At 43.7% G+C, this 17,213-nt stretch overlaps 3 protein-coding genes across 8 annotated transcripts in view; 1 reads left to right on the forward strand and 2 right to left on the reverse strand.

Moving 5' to 3' along the window:
* On the reverse strand, positions 1-11,621 carry LOC101474425 (P2Y purinoceptor 3). Of its 4 annotated transcripts, none has more exons than XM_076889466.1 (7): positions 11,485-11,621; positions 8,526-8,587; positions 7,725-8,014; positions 5,003-5,103; positions 4,820-4,934; positions 3,391-3,976; positions 1-2,307 (listed from the first exon to the last, which is right to left on the reverse strand). In XM_076889466.1, the coding sequence occupies exons 6-7, from the start codon at positions 3,831-3,833 to the stop codon at positions 1,398-1,400; spliced, it is 1,353 nt and encodes a 450-aa protein (XP_076745581.1). In that variant the 5' UTR covers positions 3,834-3,976; positions 4,820-4,934; positions 5,003-5,103; positions 7,725-8,014; positions 8,526-8,587; positions 11,485-11,621; the 3' UTR covers positions 1-1,397. The 4 variants fall into 4 exon arrangements, with proteins under 4 accessions (XP_076745581.1, XP_004556941.1, XP_076745582.1 ...); XM_004556884.6 differs by having other exon boundaries at positions 5,003-5,166; XM_076889467.1 differs by lacking the exon at positions 11,485-11,621 and adding an exon at positions 9,161-9,295 and having other exon boundaries at positions 5,003-5,166.
* im:7136398 (uncharacterized) overlaps positions 9,615-17,213 on the reverse strand; it is an 8,446-nt gene continuing 847 nt past the window's right edge. Inside the window, exons 2-8 of one of the 3 annotated variants that reach the window (XM_004556885.6) lie at positions 16,937-17,001; positions 16,619-16,814; positions 15,011-15,123; positions 14,158-14,239; positions 13,222-13,332; positions 13,026-13,143; positions 9,615-12,288 (exon numbers count right to left, since the gene is read on the reverse strand). In XM_004556885.6, coding sequence (XP_004556942.1) covers positions 12,194-12,288; positions 13,026-13,143; positions 13,222-13,332; positions 14,158-14,239; positions 15,011-15,123; positions 16,619-16,810 — 711 coding nt within the window. In that variant the 5' untranslated portion in view covers positions 16,811-16,814; positions 16,937-17,001 and the 3' untranslated portion in view covers positions 9,615-12,193. The other 2 variants (XM_012920685.5, XM_012920684.4) reach the window with 2 other exon arrangements.
* LOC101475361 (P2R1A-PPP2R2A-interacting phosphatase regulator 1) overlaps positions 15,119-17,213 on the forward strand; it is a 13,264-nt gene continuing 11,169 nt past the window's right edge. Inside the window, exon 1 of the mRNA XM_076889470.1 lies at positions 15,119-15,253. The gene's annotated coding sequence lies outside the window, so the exon portion shown is untranslated. The remainder of the gene's footprint in view (positions 15,254-17,213) is intronic.

Below are 17,213 nucleotides of genomic sequence, written 5' to 3' on the forward strand. Positions count from 1 at the left end.
TGAGTTCAACAACCCACTTTAATCCAGACAAAGTCCCACAAACACATCAAAGAAATGAGGTGTGATATCACAGAGTGACCCAGGCTGGACAACAACATGACAGGAAGCTGCAGCCGTGCCTCTGAAGGAGATCCATCCAAACAGCCGGGCCGGCACGGCTGCAGTCAGCAGGTGCAAAAGTCGCAGCATAAAATCATAATGGTCACTTTAAAATGTTAATAACTCAGTGCTGAAAACACAGTGTGTTTCTAAACTGACTAAAACGGACACAGCAGTTTCTACTGATTGGTCAGGACTCCGTGTCCTTGTGATCTGTATGCTTATTGTTTAAAATTCAACATATTTCACAGATATTTAACATGCAGCTTTAATCAAATTTGGCCTTCACTGGATTCATGTACAAATATTTTTCTTCTCTGCCTTTTTTCTGAGAGATTAAAGTACATAAAAAAGGATTCATATGTATTTTCAACATTGCAAACCCATCCATCTGTTTTTTTCTACTTATCCAAAGCAGCGCCGCTGTGGTCACAACCCTATCCCAGCTGTCAAAGGTGACATGCACCTGGGCAGGTGTAGCACAATGAGACAGCCAGGCATACATGTGTTTGGACTGTCGAAGGAAGGCGGAAGGAGAAAGGCGCGAGCCGCCCTCCCTTCAAGCTTTGACGATACAGCTGTGAATTGTTGAAATTCTTGATTTATTCGTTAAAAGCAAAAAATTGTCCCTCCCTCCTGTGTGAAGTGAAATGTTTCTGCTTTGTGAAAGCCACTACAGGGCTCGAGAGCGGCTGCCTGCGAGTCAAAGAAATAAATACAATAAATAAAAACAGATTAATGCAGGTAGCTAATCATTTCAGAATCATCCATACTGAGAGTATCAACGGGCAAATCAACATGGAAAAGCTCCTCTTAATGCACTTAAGGTAAATAGCCTACTATTTTAAAGAAAGGACCTCAACAATCAGATCATCCCATATAAGCACCACTTGGCAACAGTGGGGAGGAACCAAGCTCACTTTGCTGCTGGTCATGAAATCATCAGGAGCTCAAATCACTAAATTAAGAATAAATATATCAGAGTTTCTGTTGTTGGGACTTAACAATTTGACAGCTTTGTTTACAATTCAGTTACAGAATATTTGAAATAGACACCATCTCCTCCATCAGTTTGTCACTGTTTTCATTTTTACAAACAATTCCAGTGTTCAGACTGACTGGTAACAACGTCTGGCCAGGTATCGCTGCAGTTTTTTCGTATGCTTTAACAAGTTGGAAATGCTTCTTCTTAAGAAATTACCGATGCCATGTGTGGTGCATTGAGGAGTCTGTAGACATCCTCAAATCAAAAACAGCAATCCCACATGGCCTGTAACCCACTGAGGATCTATGGCATCCTAGAAGATAACTCTGGAGGACTTGGACTCGTTCTCTATGTGCACCTCCCTTTCAACCCTCTCGGCCACCTCGTGATCGTCTTCTCCCACTCCATCTCTTTTGAGGATCTTCAGCGGCCACCAGAGGGAGCCGTTCCGGCGGTCTCGATGGATGGTGCGTTCGGCTGGCCAGCAGCTGGGGCCACCTTTATCGCCCGTGAGGAAGTAGAGCAGAGCATTGAGCCATGCGTTGCAGGAGGCCAAAGGTCTGGTGACCTTGTAGCAGATGGAGACGGTCTTCATGGCATTGCAGCCGCCAAGCTGTCCCCGCCGCAGGAGCAGGAAGAGCGTGCGAGTCACATGGAAGGGTAGGAAGCAGAGTGCAAACAGCAGTGTGATAGTGACAATGGTTTTAATGGATTTCCGCCGCCGGCGGATGTAGTGTGAGTACTGTGAGCCAGAAATAGAGACGGAGGTTCTCTCGCGCCCTCGAACTCCTTCCACAGACCCGTCACCCACTGGTCCATCCTCGCCACCCTCTATTGAACTGGGAGGAGAGCGCAGGGTCTGAAATATTGTCCGGACCACGTGGGAGTAGCACCAGGCAATGATGACAAAGGGCACAAAGAAACCTAGAAGGTGGAGAACAATGCCATATGGGACGTAGTCTGCAAACTCCTTATCTATGGCATCATCCCAGCAGTTTATGTACTCCTCGCCGACCTGGTCTCCAGTTCTGTTCCCATAATCGCTCCCTTCTCCAGGCTCAACAGCCTCACCAGCTCTGCGCCTAACGTATCCGGTCTGGGCGAACCTGAAGATGGGGCAGGTGAGAATGAAGACCACCACCCAAACTAATGCGCAGATCCCCTTCACCACCCGCTTACTTTCCAGTGTGATGGTCCTCATTGGATGACAGATCCCCAGATACCTGTGGAGAGACGACTAGTGGTCAGTTCAGTCCATCAGTTTAACCTCTGCTTATTCAGCATTTACACTGAGGTTCATGTAAACTGTTTTCAGCCATCAAACAGAAATAACAGAAAACTCAGAAAGTCAAAAATCCATAGAAGAGTTGATCTGAAAGGAAACAGCTTCTCATCTCAGTTCAGCACCTGATTACTAACGTATAAGCCAACCTTTCACATAAATAGTATTTTTATGCAAATCTGACTGCAACATATCAGGTGATCCCGCTAACAAACTAACAGATAAACCACACCTACCTTAGAGGTAGTGAGCTAATGGAGCAAATGAGAACTAGCCTTTATTTAGTATGGACTGATGACAACGATGTCAGGTTCAGATTATCAGGGGTCGAATTATCAGCTGAAGCTTACCCATTCAAACCTACTGAACAATTATGTGGCTCTTTAACAGAATGGCTTTTGGTTAGGTCGGCAGTTTATTTTGATCACAAGCTTTGAGGTCAAACCCATCAGCTCACCTGTTGCAAACATCTGATCAACTTCCGATGGGCTCAAAGATCAGAAGAATCTGATAGCTTGCTAATTTCCTGTTAGCCAGTCAAAGTTCAAATAGCAAAGATGAGAAATCCATCAAAAATTAACATTACCAGGAAATAATATGAGCAGTAATTATTTGTTTGTAGTGTCGGTGAAAGTGTGCTTCTGGTTATGAGCTGGAAACAAAGGGGGAGGAGCTGGATATTTGAGTTACTAAACCAGTCTCATAATAACAACGATTACAAAACAATTTGATAAACAACAAAAAGCAGCAAGATGCCATCAAGCCGACTTTAACTTGAGCTTTAATGGCACCAACTGAAAATCTGCCACAACCAACTCTTGGTAAACTCTGAGAGTTGGTCGTGACAGGAAACTTAAATTAAACTCACAAAGTCTTACATTAAATCCAAATATTCACAAAACCTTCATTTTTTTGTATTTATTGTGCAGATTTTCTGGTATTTTGGTTAAAGTTTAGACAACATTTATGCGGAAGATAAACTTTTACATTTTCATTTTGCTGCACTGTTTCTAGGCTGTCCTACCTGTGCACAGAGATGCAGGTAAGGAAGAAGATGGAGCAGTAGAGATTGAAGTAGAACAGGAAGCGTACGAGGCGGCACATGAAGTCCCCAAACACCCAGCAGTCCCTCAGCACATAGCTTGCCACCAGGAAGGGCAGAGACAGGCCATACATCAGGTCAGTGGTGGCCAAGTTCACCATATAGATCAGGGAAGTGTTCCAACGACGTCCATGATGGCAGCAGGAGCGCAGGAGCACCACTGAGTTGAGGGTAAGGCTGAAAAGGAAGGTCAGCGAGTAGCAGACGGGTAGGAAGACATATTTGTAGGATTCATCGATACTGCATGAAGGCAGAGGGAGTGTCGAGGTGTGCGAGGTGCCTGACGTGTTGAGATGGTTGCTCGCCACAACTGCCGCCAGCAAGCTGATGTCTGGGGTGATGCTTGAGGTTTGACTCAACCCCATGATGAACCGCTGAGGCTATTTGTGGCAGAAGAGGATTAGTTCAGGCTTGTCTGGCATCATCTCAGCTCCTTCCTCTTCAGGTGCTATCTATCTAGCCATCTATCCATCCTCGGTCTCGGCTCAATGTTGACTGATCCATGTCTCTGTGACAAGAGAGGGAAAGAGAGCAAAGAAAACACAGCCTTATTGCCTCATTATTCTCGGGAAAGGTTGTTCAGAATGTACCACCAACGTTATGCTGATGAAGACTCTGTCTCGCTCAATTAGCCCCTCAATCATTAATGAAACTTTCCAGACCGTTCGTACAGCAGGCTGGTGGTCTGTTCTATGTTGGGGTCAGGTTTTTTTAAAGCCCGTGTCACAATAACTGAAGAAGTGCGGGTCAAGACGCCCCGTGCACAGCTGCTCAAATGGCTGAGTCATGTATATGTATGATTAAAGTCAGTATACAGTAGGGTAGAAACTCAGCTGTGAGCTCTACTTTGAATTTATATACTGCACATTATAGTGGCTTCGTGTAAAAACACAAAGTCTCTGAGAGGAAACAGCTGAAGCACAGGGTGTTATTTTTAGAGTATATTCCATGTTTATTAGTTGAGCTATTAATGGTTCCACGTGCAGATTGTTCTCTAACCTCTGAACAGCGATCAGAGTGTCAGTGCACATCTTAGGGTCAAGTTTGTGTTTCGGAATTTTTAACTGTTTAAAATGATCAAATATAAATCTTATAAAAGAAGAAGTGTGAGGTCAAAATAGAAGTGACTTGATTACAAGCTAACATATGAAGATGTTTAGTGTGTTGCACCAGCACAAACGTGGTTTTGCTGAGATTGACAATATTCTGTGTTAGAGGTGGGAACTCTGGGATTTTTGCAACTGACTCTGTTAGATATGGATTTCTGGGACTTCCTTTGTCAAGATCAAAACTATAGAGAGAAGAATACTTCAATCAAGCACACAGTTGGATTTACTAACTTTCACAACACCTGTTTTATTGCTATTTGCAGGGATATTCAACGCCGGAAAAAAGCTTGATGTGATGGCAGTTATTGCTGTGTGGAGGCATTGCAGAGATTAAAGACTGCCTTTGTTTCCATTTGCCTGGTCTCAAATATGGCCTGGTCTCAAATATGGCCTGGTCTCAAATATGGCCTGGTCTCAAATATGGCCTGGTCTCAAATATGGCCTGGTCTCGATGTGACTGACGAGAAGAGTTCAGAGTATGTGTCTTTCCGGGCACGCCCTTTAGCCGGTTCAGCAGGATTCCCATCTTTGGAGTAATTGACAGAACACATGTATTTTTAATTGTCCCATGTGAAACTGAGTGTGGGTTCTGTAATAAGAAGCACACACACTCAGTTTATGTGCAAATAGTCTCCAAATCCGTAAACATTATGTACATTATTACAACACTGTAGCAAAGCATCCAGGGTCTGTTCACAAAGTCTTCATTTTCCAGAATAACAAACATTTTAAAAACCTGCAGGTTAGAAAGTACGGAGATGGTTGGTCTTCAGGTGAGTCCACAGTATTTCACGTGTGGCTTGTTGAGCCACCGATTTTTGCTAAACCAGATGCTGCATGTTAGATTTGTGTTCTCATAAGTAAATATATTAATTTCTCTTATTTTGTAAAAGACGTTTTCTGATTGTCATCTTATTTTGGAAATGATTTTATTTTGGTGATTATAGGTGACTTCACTTCCTGTTCCTGATGTTTTGAAGCGCGAACTGCAAAAATGAATGTATGTTTTTTCCCTCCGGTGTTGCTGTCAATAAAGAAAAAGGGAAAAGTAAGCAACAAACCAAGTGTGCGCATTATTGAGAGAACATGGCCGAAGAAGAAGAAAACTCTTCGAGCTCAACACTCTGTAACAGGTAACTCCTGTTACCTGTTCAGATCTGAACCAATGAGTGTTGACTGTTTTGGTACTTCACCCACAGGACCTACAACCGTCTCCTCTGCTGACACCTTGTTGTACAGTTTTTGGTCTTGTGAGTCGCCTCAATCATTCCACCTTTCTTAACGTCTTCGGTGGAGCTGCACTGCATTCACCCTTTCTAAAAAAGAATAGCTCTCTGACAGCCAGACTGAACGCTCAGATTTTCATTAAACATGTTGTTTCGGTCAACTAGGACCTCCAGTTCAGGTGCAGAAAGTTTTTCTTTTCGCTGCTTCTCCTTATTTTCATTATTGTGGTCAACATGAGAGCGTCTGTGACCTTTACTTATGTACTTTTCTGATTCCTTTTAACAAACCAAATCATGCAGGTTTTGGCAGATTGGGCATGTCATGCTGAAAACAACTTTAACTGTGTTTAGAAAAAGCAACTTTTGTAAATCATCTGTAAAACCAAGTGCTCCTATTTTTGCCTCACTTAGTAAATCTGGCCCTTTATTCCAAACAGGACCTATCAGATGGGTTATCATGAAATTTAAAAGAGCATTCATGATCCCCAGAAAATAAATGATTTTGGTGATCAGTCTGCTTTTAAAAATTAGTCTGAGTGTATAATGCAAATATTTTTACTGTATTGATCTGATATTTATTTTGCTACACCAGCTGACATAATTATAAGGAGAAGGAGAAGCAAATGAGTCCACTGTACAGCACTCTGATGAATTCATGGTCTCAGTTACCTTTAGATCTTTACCATTGCCCCATTAGAGTCACAGAAGCCAGGGCAAGTTTTGGGCTGGGCTACCTTGAAGTTATTGCTGCATGAAGTTCTACTCTCATCCTTTAATTATGGATCATCCACAGAGGAAGTGATTTGATTTGCTGATGGGTGGTTACACTATCACGCTGGGCATTCATAGGACATGCTCTGGTTGCCTAGGTAACCATCTAATGTTTGTATTACTCTGACTTATGCGACTTGTGCGAAATCTCTGTGGGCAAGGGCAACTCAAGGGCATAATCTTAGGTATGGTGGCCACAGTAGGGCAAACAGCTGTTCGTCTGTAGTAAGTGTGGGCTGTCAGTCTGCTGTTTACCTCACCTCTCAGTATATGGCCAAATCTAATTACCCTGGAAGAGGCTGTAAAAGTTGTGAAAGCAGCCTGATAAGAGCCGTAAAGACAGTAAAGCTCCCTTCTGTACAATGACAATAATACCGAGGTGAATTGTAGAGAACATCCTTAACTTTTTTTTATCAGTGTGCTGCTGTTAGCCTCCATTAGCTGCTGTTAGCCTCTGTTAGCTGCTGTTAGCCTCCATTAGCTGCTGTTAGCCTCCATTAGCTGCTGTTAGCCTCTGTTAGATTCCACTGACCTTTGTTAGCTGCTAAACACTGGCAGTGTTTAGCCACATATTTTAAAGCATGAACGGATAGAACAGCAATCTCCATGTTGGCTACTTTTTCAGAATACACAATTACACACTAATCTATGCATTCATATGCTGCATGCACAATCTATGCATGCAGCCAGGACTGCTGAGCAGCTAGAAACCTCCATCAAACCAGAACAGGACAGCGTTCCTCTGTGAGCCCAGCAGCTGCTGTTAGCTCTCAAACGTTTACAGACTGATGCACAGTGGAAACACGAGTCTGTTCCAACTTTTTACAGATGTGTTGCTGCCATTACATCTTTCATGAAACAGTCTCAGTTTAAACTTTTTATGTTTTCTTTGTTCTGTTGTGAGTAAAATATGGGTTTACCAGCTTTGCAAATCATTGCATTTGTTTGTTATTTACACAACGTTTGTTGGGGTTATATTGTTTTTTTTATTCTTCTTTATAATTAAAAGAAGGAAATGTAAGTTGCTTTATAATTTATCACTCTCATTATGATCAGTTATAGCAATCATTCATTACTAAGTGAGCAAACACACCATCTCATCTGGAGGCAAGCAGAGGATTAAATCCAGTCTGTATGTTTGTGGACTCACCTGTGATGGTATTAACTGACAGAAGCTGACAGCAGCTGTCAGCTGGTGCCTGATTTCCATGAAGACATTCCTGGTCCACGGAAATTTAAGGGTGCGTTTGAAAGATTTGAAGCGAGTCTGGCCTGAAATTGATTCTGTTTCTAGTACTTCATCTTCCGAGCATCAGTGGATCAGAGCCTGTCGTCCTTTGAGCTTCCACCTCCGGCTTTTCTTGGTAGACTTGTGGTTAAGAAGTTTCTGTTTCGGGCCCAAAGGGTCTCTCTGGGTCTCTCTCCTGACCTTCAGCTTCTCTGTAAATAATTGATCAGCGTTCATTCAGCCACAGCTGCAGGAATGAAACCCAATACAGGGACTGCAGCGGGCGAGGAGGAAGAGGAGGAGGAGGTGCTCACAGCGCCAATGATTTTACACGAGCAGCCGAGGTTTGAATAATTCAGAGTAGACATAAAATATTTTAATGTCTCAAGTTTAAATGTTGATGCCACCCAATATTTGTTGAATTTATTAGGATGTTTTAATGTCTTTACTTTTTATTGCTGATTGAATGAAGTATTTGGATGCTGGATATACAAATTAGCTCGACGCCAACTCTCCTGTAATTGTGATGAACTGTCCTCCACATGACCCGAGATAAAATCAGTCACACATTTCAACTAATGAGCTCCTCGTCTTCTACAAGCAGCCAGAAAGTCAAAGGTTTATGTTCATAAATCCTCAGAGTCTACACGTTCAAAGGAATTAAAAATAATTTGATCAGAGTGGACTTTAAAAAGCTTCTCGTGTGGAAACAGGATCACTCACCTTCTCATCCGGAGGAGATCCTGAAGCTTTCAGCTCCTCGCTCTGCCTCCAGTTATCTGAGGCTTTAATTAGAGAGAAAAGTGAATGGATCAGCCCCTCCTCCTCTAACCCGTCCGCTCTCTTCTCTCCATCATCACCACCATCAGCTCTGATTCATACAGTAAATACTAAATAAACAGAGAGCTGAGGGGCAGACCAAACACTATCAGCTGTGTTGAGTGTGATCAAACACGGCAGCGGGATCAGTGTTCAAACAGCCGCGGTCTCCTCATTCTTGTCACATCCCCTCCTCCTGTTAAACACGGCCAAAGTTTCTAACACCGAGCTCAGTGTATGACAGTTTATCTCAGTTTTTTCTTCTCCCAGATCTCTGTGATGTCATAGTAAGGAAATACTTCTAATATAGTCATCTCAGACTGAAGAAGTGTGGGCTGGAGCTCGAAACAGCAGCTCCACATCAAACAACCGATGCACTGATCCAGGATCTGACAATACAAGCTGTCTGCTCCCATAACCACCAAGTCTTTGATTCATTTTTTGGGAAGAAGTGGAGCCAGGATTATTATGACCTGCAAATCCCAGAACAAAAATAATAATCATAATAATGATTTTTCTGATTATTTTTTTTACATTACCTGATCCAACCTAACTATAAACTCTATGAATAATAGAAGTGATAAGAACCAAGATGTTTAGGGCTGCATACAATAGCCTGAAGATAAAACACCTAATTTATCCTGCAGGTGTTTATGTGTCTAAAACAGGGGTGGAACTCCAGGATGTGTCCTTGATCCATCGCAGCCGATTTCAATGGCTGGTAATGAACTAATCATGTGATTCAGGTGTGTTGAGCCAGGGTGAGATCTAAAACCTGCAGGACACCGGCCCTCGAGGCCTGGAGGTCCCCACTCCTGCTCGAAGGCATTAAAATTAATAAAAGAAGTGATTTTTGTGTCTTTGCAGATAAACCTGGGTATCATCTGCATAGAAATGCACATACATGAAGAACTACAGCAAAGCACAGTAATATGACATCATTAAGTTTTGCTTTTAAAAATATATTTCAGAATTAATGTTTACATATACAAATATATTTGTAGTTAATTTTATTTACATTTTAAAATACTTCTCCAAATATTCTTAAAGTCACGGTGAAATGATTAACAGCCTTGTATCAGTGTCATAACCTTCCACAACCTCAAAACAGCACATTTCAGTGTGACTTTATATACTTTAAAGCACATTTCTCATTACAGTACATCGCTTTCAATGTAAATGACATTCAGCTTCTTATCACAGGCACGAGAGCACAATGCTAAATATCCTCGACTACTGTTTCAATGACTACTGTGCTCATGAAAACAGATTCAGGGAGTTATTTAAAGCACATGATGGATGAGATGCAAAACATTTAGTTTTAAGAAGAAAATGAAAGTAAGGCAGCAATCATGGCACATAGTTGGTTATATTCAGTGGATTCTTCCCTTACATTTAAAGTAAACAACGATAGCGCGATCACAGACGGTACCTGAAGAGTTTAGCATCAGTTAAAGAGGAATTTCACCACTGTGACAGAAACGCAACTTTGTTAGTCTGAAGTTGTTTCAGTTATTTATTTTCTGCTTTAATGTGATGATGACATCAAGTTTGGGTGAAATTCCCCTTTAATTAAAAAACAAAACAAAAACTAAGTATAATGTCCAATAATCAAGATATCATGTAAGCTCTTTAATTCCACGTGCTTATATCTGTGTGCTGTTCCCTTTTTATAGTAACAGGTAAAAGTGGTTCAGTAAGTAACACAATAAAACTTAAATAAGATAAGTTAGATCCCTTTTGTTGATTATGTCTAATTAGTCTCGCCGCAACTCAGAGAACACAGCGAAAATATGTGAAAATGGGATTTTTTTAGATGAAATTTGATCACCAAACTCCCAAATCTGAACGTAATGTTAGGAGTCAGAAAGTTGACCAATTTGACTTCGATGAGGATGTTTGAACCGATGAGTCACTGAGCTTTCAGCACGGTGTAAAGTAACACCGTTTTACCAAAATGCATCTTCTAAATGAACTGAGTAACATTCGTTGTCTAAGGTCCAAAGTTGGACAGGTCTAGAGACCGGTTGGCAACCACCTACCAACCACCAGGTGCTACAGAAAAATGTGTTTTAACCAACTGTGAGGTTGCTGGAGGTTGGTAGATGAGCTCAGAGGAAGACACCGACAAGCCTCTTTGTGGTTGGTTTGGCAGGCTGTCGCTCCCAGCTGTGATGTGACTTCTCTTCCTGTAAACACTCGACCAACAAGCCGAGTGGTAAAGCAAACAGGAAAGTGCAACACAAACCTGAAACCTCCACAGTAAAAGTTGCACCTTTTGAAATGTGTTGTTTTCAGTAGTAAGGTACAACTTTTACTTTGAAGGAGTTTCCTGTTTGCCTTTCCCGACCGCTTGGCTCAGTGTGAATGTTTGCAGACATGTTGTCTTCAACACAAACGTGGCAACCAAATCAATCACAGGGAGGTTTTTGGGTGCAGCGCTCCCTTTGCAACCCATTTTCACCCAGTGATAACCAGCAACCAATCACCACTTGGTGGGAATATACATGTACTGATAGCAACCGCAGGTTTCCAGGGGGTCGCTCACCACAAACGTTTGACTCGTGGGTTTATCAAAGTCATTGTTTTTGGTCTGCTGACCATGATTATGTCTCCCAAATTTCATCCTGTAGCTTTAAGACCTGTGTCTCAAGGCAAAAACACGGTTACAGGCTGTTTGACGAAGACAATGGATCCTCTGAGGAACATAAAGTCTCCACAAAAATCCTCTTGTAGGACAGAGTGAGGATAATAACACCGTGCTACCACGGTGGCTTAAAATGAGCATTTAGAGGAGCACAGGTATCAAAAAAGATTTGAAAAGCTCCAGCTTTCTCCAAACGTCACAGCAAAATATACTAACCTTTCCCAAAATGTCAGTTTCATTTTCAGAGGCCGAGCCTGTAAATCTGTGGTGCAGATGAAGACCCCTGTCATGCAGTTTTGGAGCAGAACGATTTAGTGATCCTGGAAACATGCTGAGAAAATGCTGCATGAACATGTCACCTGCTGAAAAACATGAAGAAGATTATCTGAGGTTTCCGTACAAGGGACTTAATAGATGACCAATCAGAAGAGAGTGTGCTTATAGAGAGGCGGGCCTTAAAGGAACATGAGCTCCAAGGATTGTTTGAGGCTGAGGATGAACTCGGGGCGTCACATACGGAGCTGCTGTGAGATGAACGAGCTGCTCTAACAACAGAAACATAACAAGCCCGATTGTCAGGAGTCAGAACAACGACCGAGACTTCGGTTTAAACTGTCACAAGCCAGCAGCTGATTGGCCGTCCCGATGAATGAATCTGACTTCACCAAAAAACCCTCCAACATCTGAGCTCTGTTATGAACGTTATTCCTTTCTGTGAATACCGACGTGAGTCCTCCAGGATCATGTCATCGTCGTTTCTCTGGATGGTGCTGATTGGTCAGTTTAGATGAACCGGCAGGTTGTCGCTGACGCAGTAAACAGCTGAGGGGCTGACACGCCCGAGCAGTCAGCCTGGTCCCAGAGAGGCTGAAAGAAGGAGCACTGGGCAGAGACTGTGCGAGGTGTCCGCCGTGCCGTTCTGGCGTTAGGTCAGGTCCTGGACGTCCAGCAGCATGGCGTCCTGCTTCGTCCTCAGCTGGTCTCGTACCAGGAGGTGGGCCACCAGCTCGGAGCTCAGAGCTGGAAAACAAGCAAAGCAGAGTGTGGGCTAACACGAGGCGTTTGTCCCCAGAACAAAGTGGAAGAAATTTCTGAGCCCGGTAGAGTCAGATAGAGGCCACAACAAGGTGAGGCTGAGAGATCAATCAGGTCTGATTATTAAAACCAGACAACTGTGATCAAACGCTCCCCTTTTCACAGAACAGCTCTGATTTTTGTGTCATAAATGAAACGCACCTGTTTCCTTCACTGCAGCACAAAACAGCCTTCAGTCTACAGGCTCTACAGGAAGTAAAGTCTCAGGGCTGTGGAAAGATTACTGACAGCTGCGATTAGCTTCACATCTTTTCTATTCAAAGTTTTAAAGTCTTCACGACAGAGTAAAAGATTCACTATGAGGCTAATGAGGAATGTCATTACTTAGAAAACCAGCCTGGCTTTTCCTGCAAATGGTAAATGTATTTGTAAAGCGCTTTACTAGTCCCTAAGGACCCCAAAGCGCTTTTAAACTACATCCAGTCATCCACCCATTCACACACTGGTGATGGCAGCTACATTGTAGCCACAGCCACCCTGGGGCGCACTGACAAATGTATAATTAACACAAATATATAAATTTGTTTCTTTATTTTCAAGAACAAATCTGTTGGACGTAAACCTAACAGAGACAAAGTTGTGAAATAAAGATTGACTCTAAATGAAACCCAGATGTGAGGCTGTGAGCAGCACCGTTGTGTTTCCGTTAAAGCTCTGCGTACCGTGAACGTCTCGTTCCAGCGACGCCCTCAAGCTGCCGAGCTGCTGCAGCGAGCGTTCCTGCAGCTCCCAGCGCTCCAGATGTTTCCGCTGGGCCACGCAGCTGCTGCCAGCCAGCCGCTGCAGCAAACACACACACACACACACAGATGAGCTTCAGGTCATCGATCTGCTGGTCGGGCTCGGGCTCGGACTCACCTCCTCCTTCTGTTCGGCCAGCAACTTGTCTCTCAACGTCCTCAGAGCCGTGGCCACTTCCTGTTTCAACCCAGCGGCATGGCAACCATTGTGCCCTGTTCCCTTTGTGACCTGACAGGGTCAGAGGTCAGAGGTCAGACTGTGGATAGCACCTGTTTGTGACTGTGTTTTAACCTGAGCATTAGGAAGTGGTGAGGTAAAGGCGAGCCTGGGTTCAGAAAAACAGCAACAAGACTCGCTGGAGAAACGCTGCCCCCTGCTGGTGACAGCTGCCGTTACGTTCTGCAGCAGATAATCACAAAAAGTAGCTTTAATAACAGTTAGAGTTACACTCCTTGTGCAGCGATGTGTTCAGACAGTGACGAGTGAGAACACGAGTTAGTGCCTGATAATGACTCAGAGACGAAGGAAAGGATTCCCACATGGAGCCCAGAGAACTAATCGTTTAACCCTCAGTGACTTCCAATCAGTGTTTCAGCTTCTTTTTAAAATTTGATCTCTCTGTACAATGGATTCCGAAAACTCTAAGGGTTGACCCCATTTTTCCGCGTGATCGAGCTGTTCTTTATTTTTATTGTTGCCTGGTGATGAACTGATGTTCTCCTGCTCTGGCTGGACTCTCCTGCAGATCTCTGGCAGTAACACTGGCTCGGCTGCTGCTCTCAAATGTTTAGCAGTGTCTAAATATCCTTTGAGAAAAGCTGTGTCCACACCCAGCTTTGCTGCCACTCTGCTAGAGGTTCACAGATCCCAAAAGCTTAAAATGTTCAGTGATTACAAACAGCAACACTGGAAGGTTTCACGAACAGACAAACTCTCCTTTCACTACATGAAACTTCTGAAGCTTAGATTCTGAATCAGTTTGTTGCATTTGCAGTAAAATCTGTCCCTGATCTGTGTCCTGAAACTCGCTGCAGCAAGCAGAGCAGGAAGCACCTTTTTATTGGCCCCCTCCTCCTCCTCTTCACTGTCGCTGTTGTTGATGAAGCACAGCTGCAGGTTTCTGTGGTTGTGAAATCTGTAAACAAATAAAATGCTTTATTTTCTTCACAAATGAGAGGGGAAGAAACGGTCATCAGCTAGCTGGATCTCATGGCCGAATCCACAGACGGTAACGGCACGGCCACGCTCGAATAAAAACAGGACGCCAACCTCCCCGTGACTACGGAAACTCAGTGGTTGCCAGGTGACCAAACTTATAACTTCAGACTGCCAACATGTTGCAGTCAGTCTGTAACAACTGTTATTACAGCACAGCACCACTAGGGGGTGTCATTCTACTATCGTGGTAGGAAGAGAGACCCCCAGAGTGAGTACAGCCCGTAGCCATTACAGTCGAGCTGGCTACTAACTTCTCACCTCTTTGTGAGGAAGACCATATCCCTGCAACGGGCTGACGCCAGCATCTGCCTCACCACAATCATTTATGCGACGCCACACGTTACCGGACGGTAACTTTAGCTGGAATTTACCGTGATTTGAAAACGTTCTGCTGAGTCATCGGATTATCAGAGTTTGGAAGAATTATCCGACCATATGCATCGATTTGATGCTGGAAACAAAAACATCGCTAATTTCTTGCAAAGATGATGAAAATGCATCTGGAGGCTTCACGGTGGGACCTCGCTAACCAGCAAGTGTTGCTTCCTCCATCCTGCATGATGGAGCACCGGTGTAGGAGCGAGCTGGCCTGCGAGGTCACCGTCATCACTGGGCAACACTTTGACAGATTCAAACCAACAAACACGAACTCAACAAAAAACAGAGATTATCCACGACGCTTCATTACCGTGATGTAACAACTGCCACTCGACACCTCCTGAAGTCTTCCTCCTCCTCTTCCCCCCAGACGTTGCTCCACACTCCATCGGGATTTCCCTCCGTCCTCAGCCCCGCCCCTCTCTGCAGGAAGACAACATAACCTGAGGATAATTCTCCACCGATCACCTGACGACTAACCATCAACATCCAGGACTGAAAAATGAAGCATCAAAAGTTGCAGTTCCCCCGATGACCACTAGATGCTCTAAAGGTGCATCCAGGACTTGGACCGGAAGGTTTAGTCTTATTGGTTGCTGTGTTTGGTTGCCTTAGTTTCAGTATTTTGGTTTAGTTACAGAAGTTGACATTTAGTTGCAGGCATTGCTGGCTTTGCACTGGTTTTGTTGGTTCAGTTGCACAAAAACTTAGTGTAGCACTGTTGCTCTAGTTGCAGCAGTTGGTTTAGTTGCTGAAGCTGAGACTATTTTGTGTTGCTGGTTGCAGGGGTTGGTTTATTAGAAGACGTTGCTGTGTTTAACTGCAGGTGTGAAATAATGTTAAATTGTTATGAAACTACAAATATGGTTCCTACTGGCTTTAAAAACCAACCATGAACTAACGTTGGCCTTTCAAAACTTAGTGAGTGACGCCACAGTGGTCACATCCATCTTTTATATACAGTTTATGTTGACAACAAACCACTCAGACTGGTTTCAGATTTTTCTGTGCAGCAAAGCAAGGGTGAAAGAAAAAAGTACTCCAGCAGCAGCAGATTCTCGCCAATCACAGGAAATGTAGTAAAAACTAAAGTGTGATGAGTATCAGCCCAAAAAGCAGCACAGATAAGAGGCTGTCGCCCAGAGCAAACAGGAAACTGATGTTGGGAAGTTCTGAGTGATCGTCGTGTCACCAGAGAACGTATAAACATGCAGCTGTGACACCAGGTCGTTGAACCACCTCCTCCTCCTTGTTTTAGCTCGGTGTGGATTACGGCAGCGGCTCTTCAGACACAACAAACACGATCTCATCCTGTTCAGGATCGAATTAAAAAACAGGGGAAACGGCAAAGACTATCAGGAACAAGCTCCTCAGAGACCTGAAGTAAAGAGCAGAGGGGGGGGCAAACCATGCTGGACACTACATTTCCCACAATGCAACTGAACAGCAGCAAACTAAAAATTTGAAGTGAAGCTTCTCTTTCAACCGGCAATGTTTACAGATGGGCAGTTTCCTGCGCTCAGCTCTGCTGGTTTAATTCTGCTCGTATTCCTGCAGATTCTGCTCTCAGGCTCTAACGCTTAGTTCCAGGTTACAGCCTGAAACTATGGAAACCACAGCTGGCTACGGATTGTGTGTGCTGCCCAACCTGTTGCCCAGTGGCTGCTGAAGGTGGCTGGCTGCTGCTAGGTGGTCGCTAAGAAGGCGATGCACCAAAAACCGCCTTGTTTTTGCTTGTTTTTGTTTTTACTTTAAAATTCGAACTAACTGCTGGAATCTCTCGTGGACATTAGATGAACTGCAGGTTTTGGTGCTTGATTTTTCCTTCTTTGTCCAGCGAAGTGCATCATGGGAAATGTAGTCTTTCCCACTGACTGAGAAACAGAGCCTCAAACTCTGAACATTATCTATAGCTGACCTTTGACCTTTCCCTCCGCTCCTGCTCCTGTTTCTCCAGCTCAGCTATCCGCTGGCTCAGTTCCTCCCAGTGCATGATGGGAAGGTCCTGGTCCAGAGAGGATGCCTCCATGGGGTGATCCTGATGAAGCTCCTTCTCCTCCCCCTCCTCTTCCTCCTCCTTCTCCTCAGACGTCTCTTTCTCTCCCTCCATCCTCCTTGAATGAACCAAAGCAAGATCAACAAAAAGTAAACAATAACATGTGTAAACACAGAAAGCAACAAACAGCGTTGTTTTCATTTAAAAACTCTGAAGACCAAGGTGGAAACTCAAACCTACAGAATGTCTGAGACGATTTATCCACAACACTCATTAACATGTTGCAGTTTTTTCTACTCCTGGATCTGTAAGAAGTCACACAGAGAAATACCTTATATGGTTATCTCAGGCAGCAAAGCCCCACCCATTTGCATTCTGTTTATGAGTGGCAGCCAATAATATGGAAGTGGCTTAAAGAGGGAGGGGCTAAAATGCTGTGCCACCGGTGCATATTTTTGTATCTATTTGATATTAAGCAAATATTGGGCCAGTATTGCCGATACCAATACTAATAATG

Source organism: Maylandia zebra, linkage group LG10 (genome assembly GCF_041146795.1).
Source record: "Maylandia zebra isolate NMK-2024a linkage group LG10, Mzebra_GT3a, whole genome shotgun sequence".
Taxonomy (NCBI): Eukaryota; Metazoa; Chordata; class Actinopteri; order Cichliformes; family Cichlidae; genus Maylandia; species Maylandia zebra.

Bases quoted from the DNA above. Each gene is read 5' to 3' on its own strand.
- LOC101474425 (XM_076889468.1), bottom strand. From the start codon at position 3,833: ATGGGGTTGAGTCAAACCTCAAGCATCACCCCAGACATCAGCTTGCTG. The intron at 2,308-3,390 runs GTAGGACAGCCT...GTCTCTCCACAG, and splicing joins ACCTGCATCTCTGTGCACAG to GTATCTGGGGATCTGTCATC.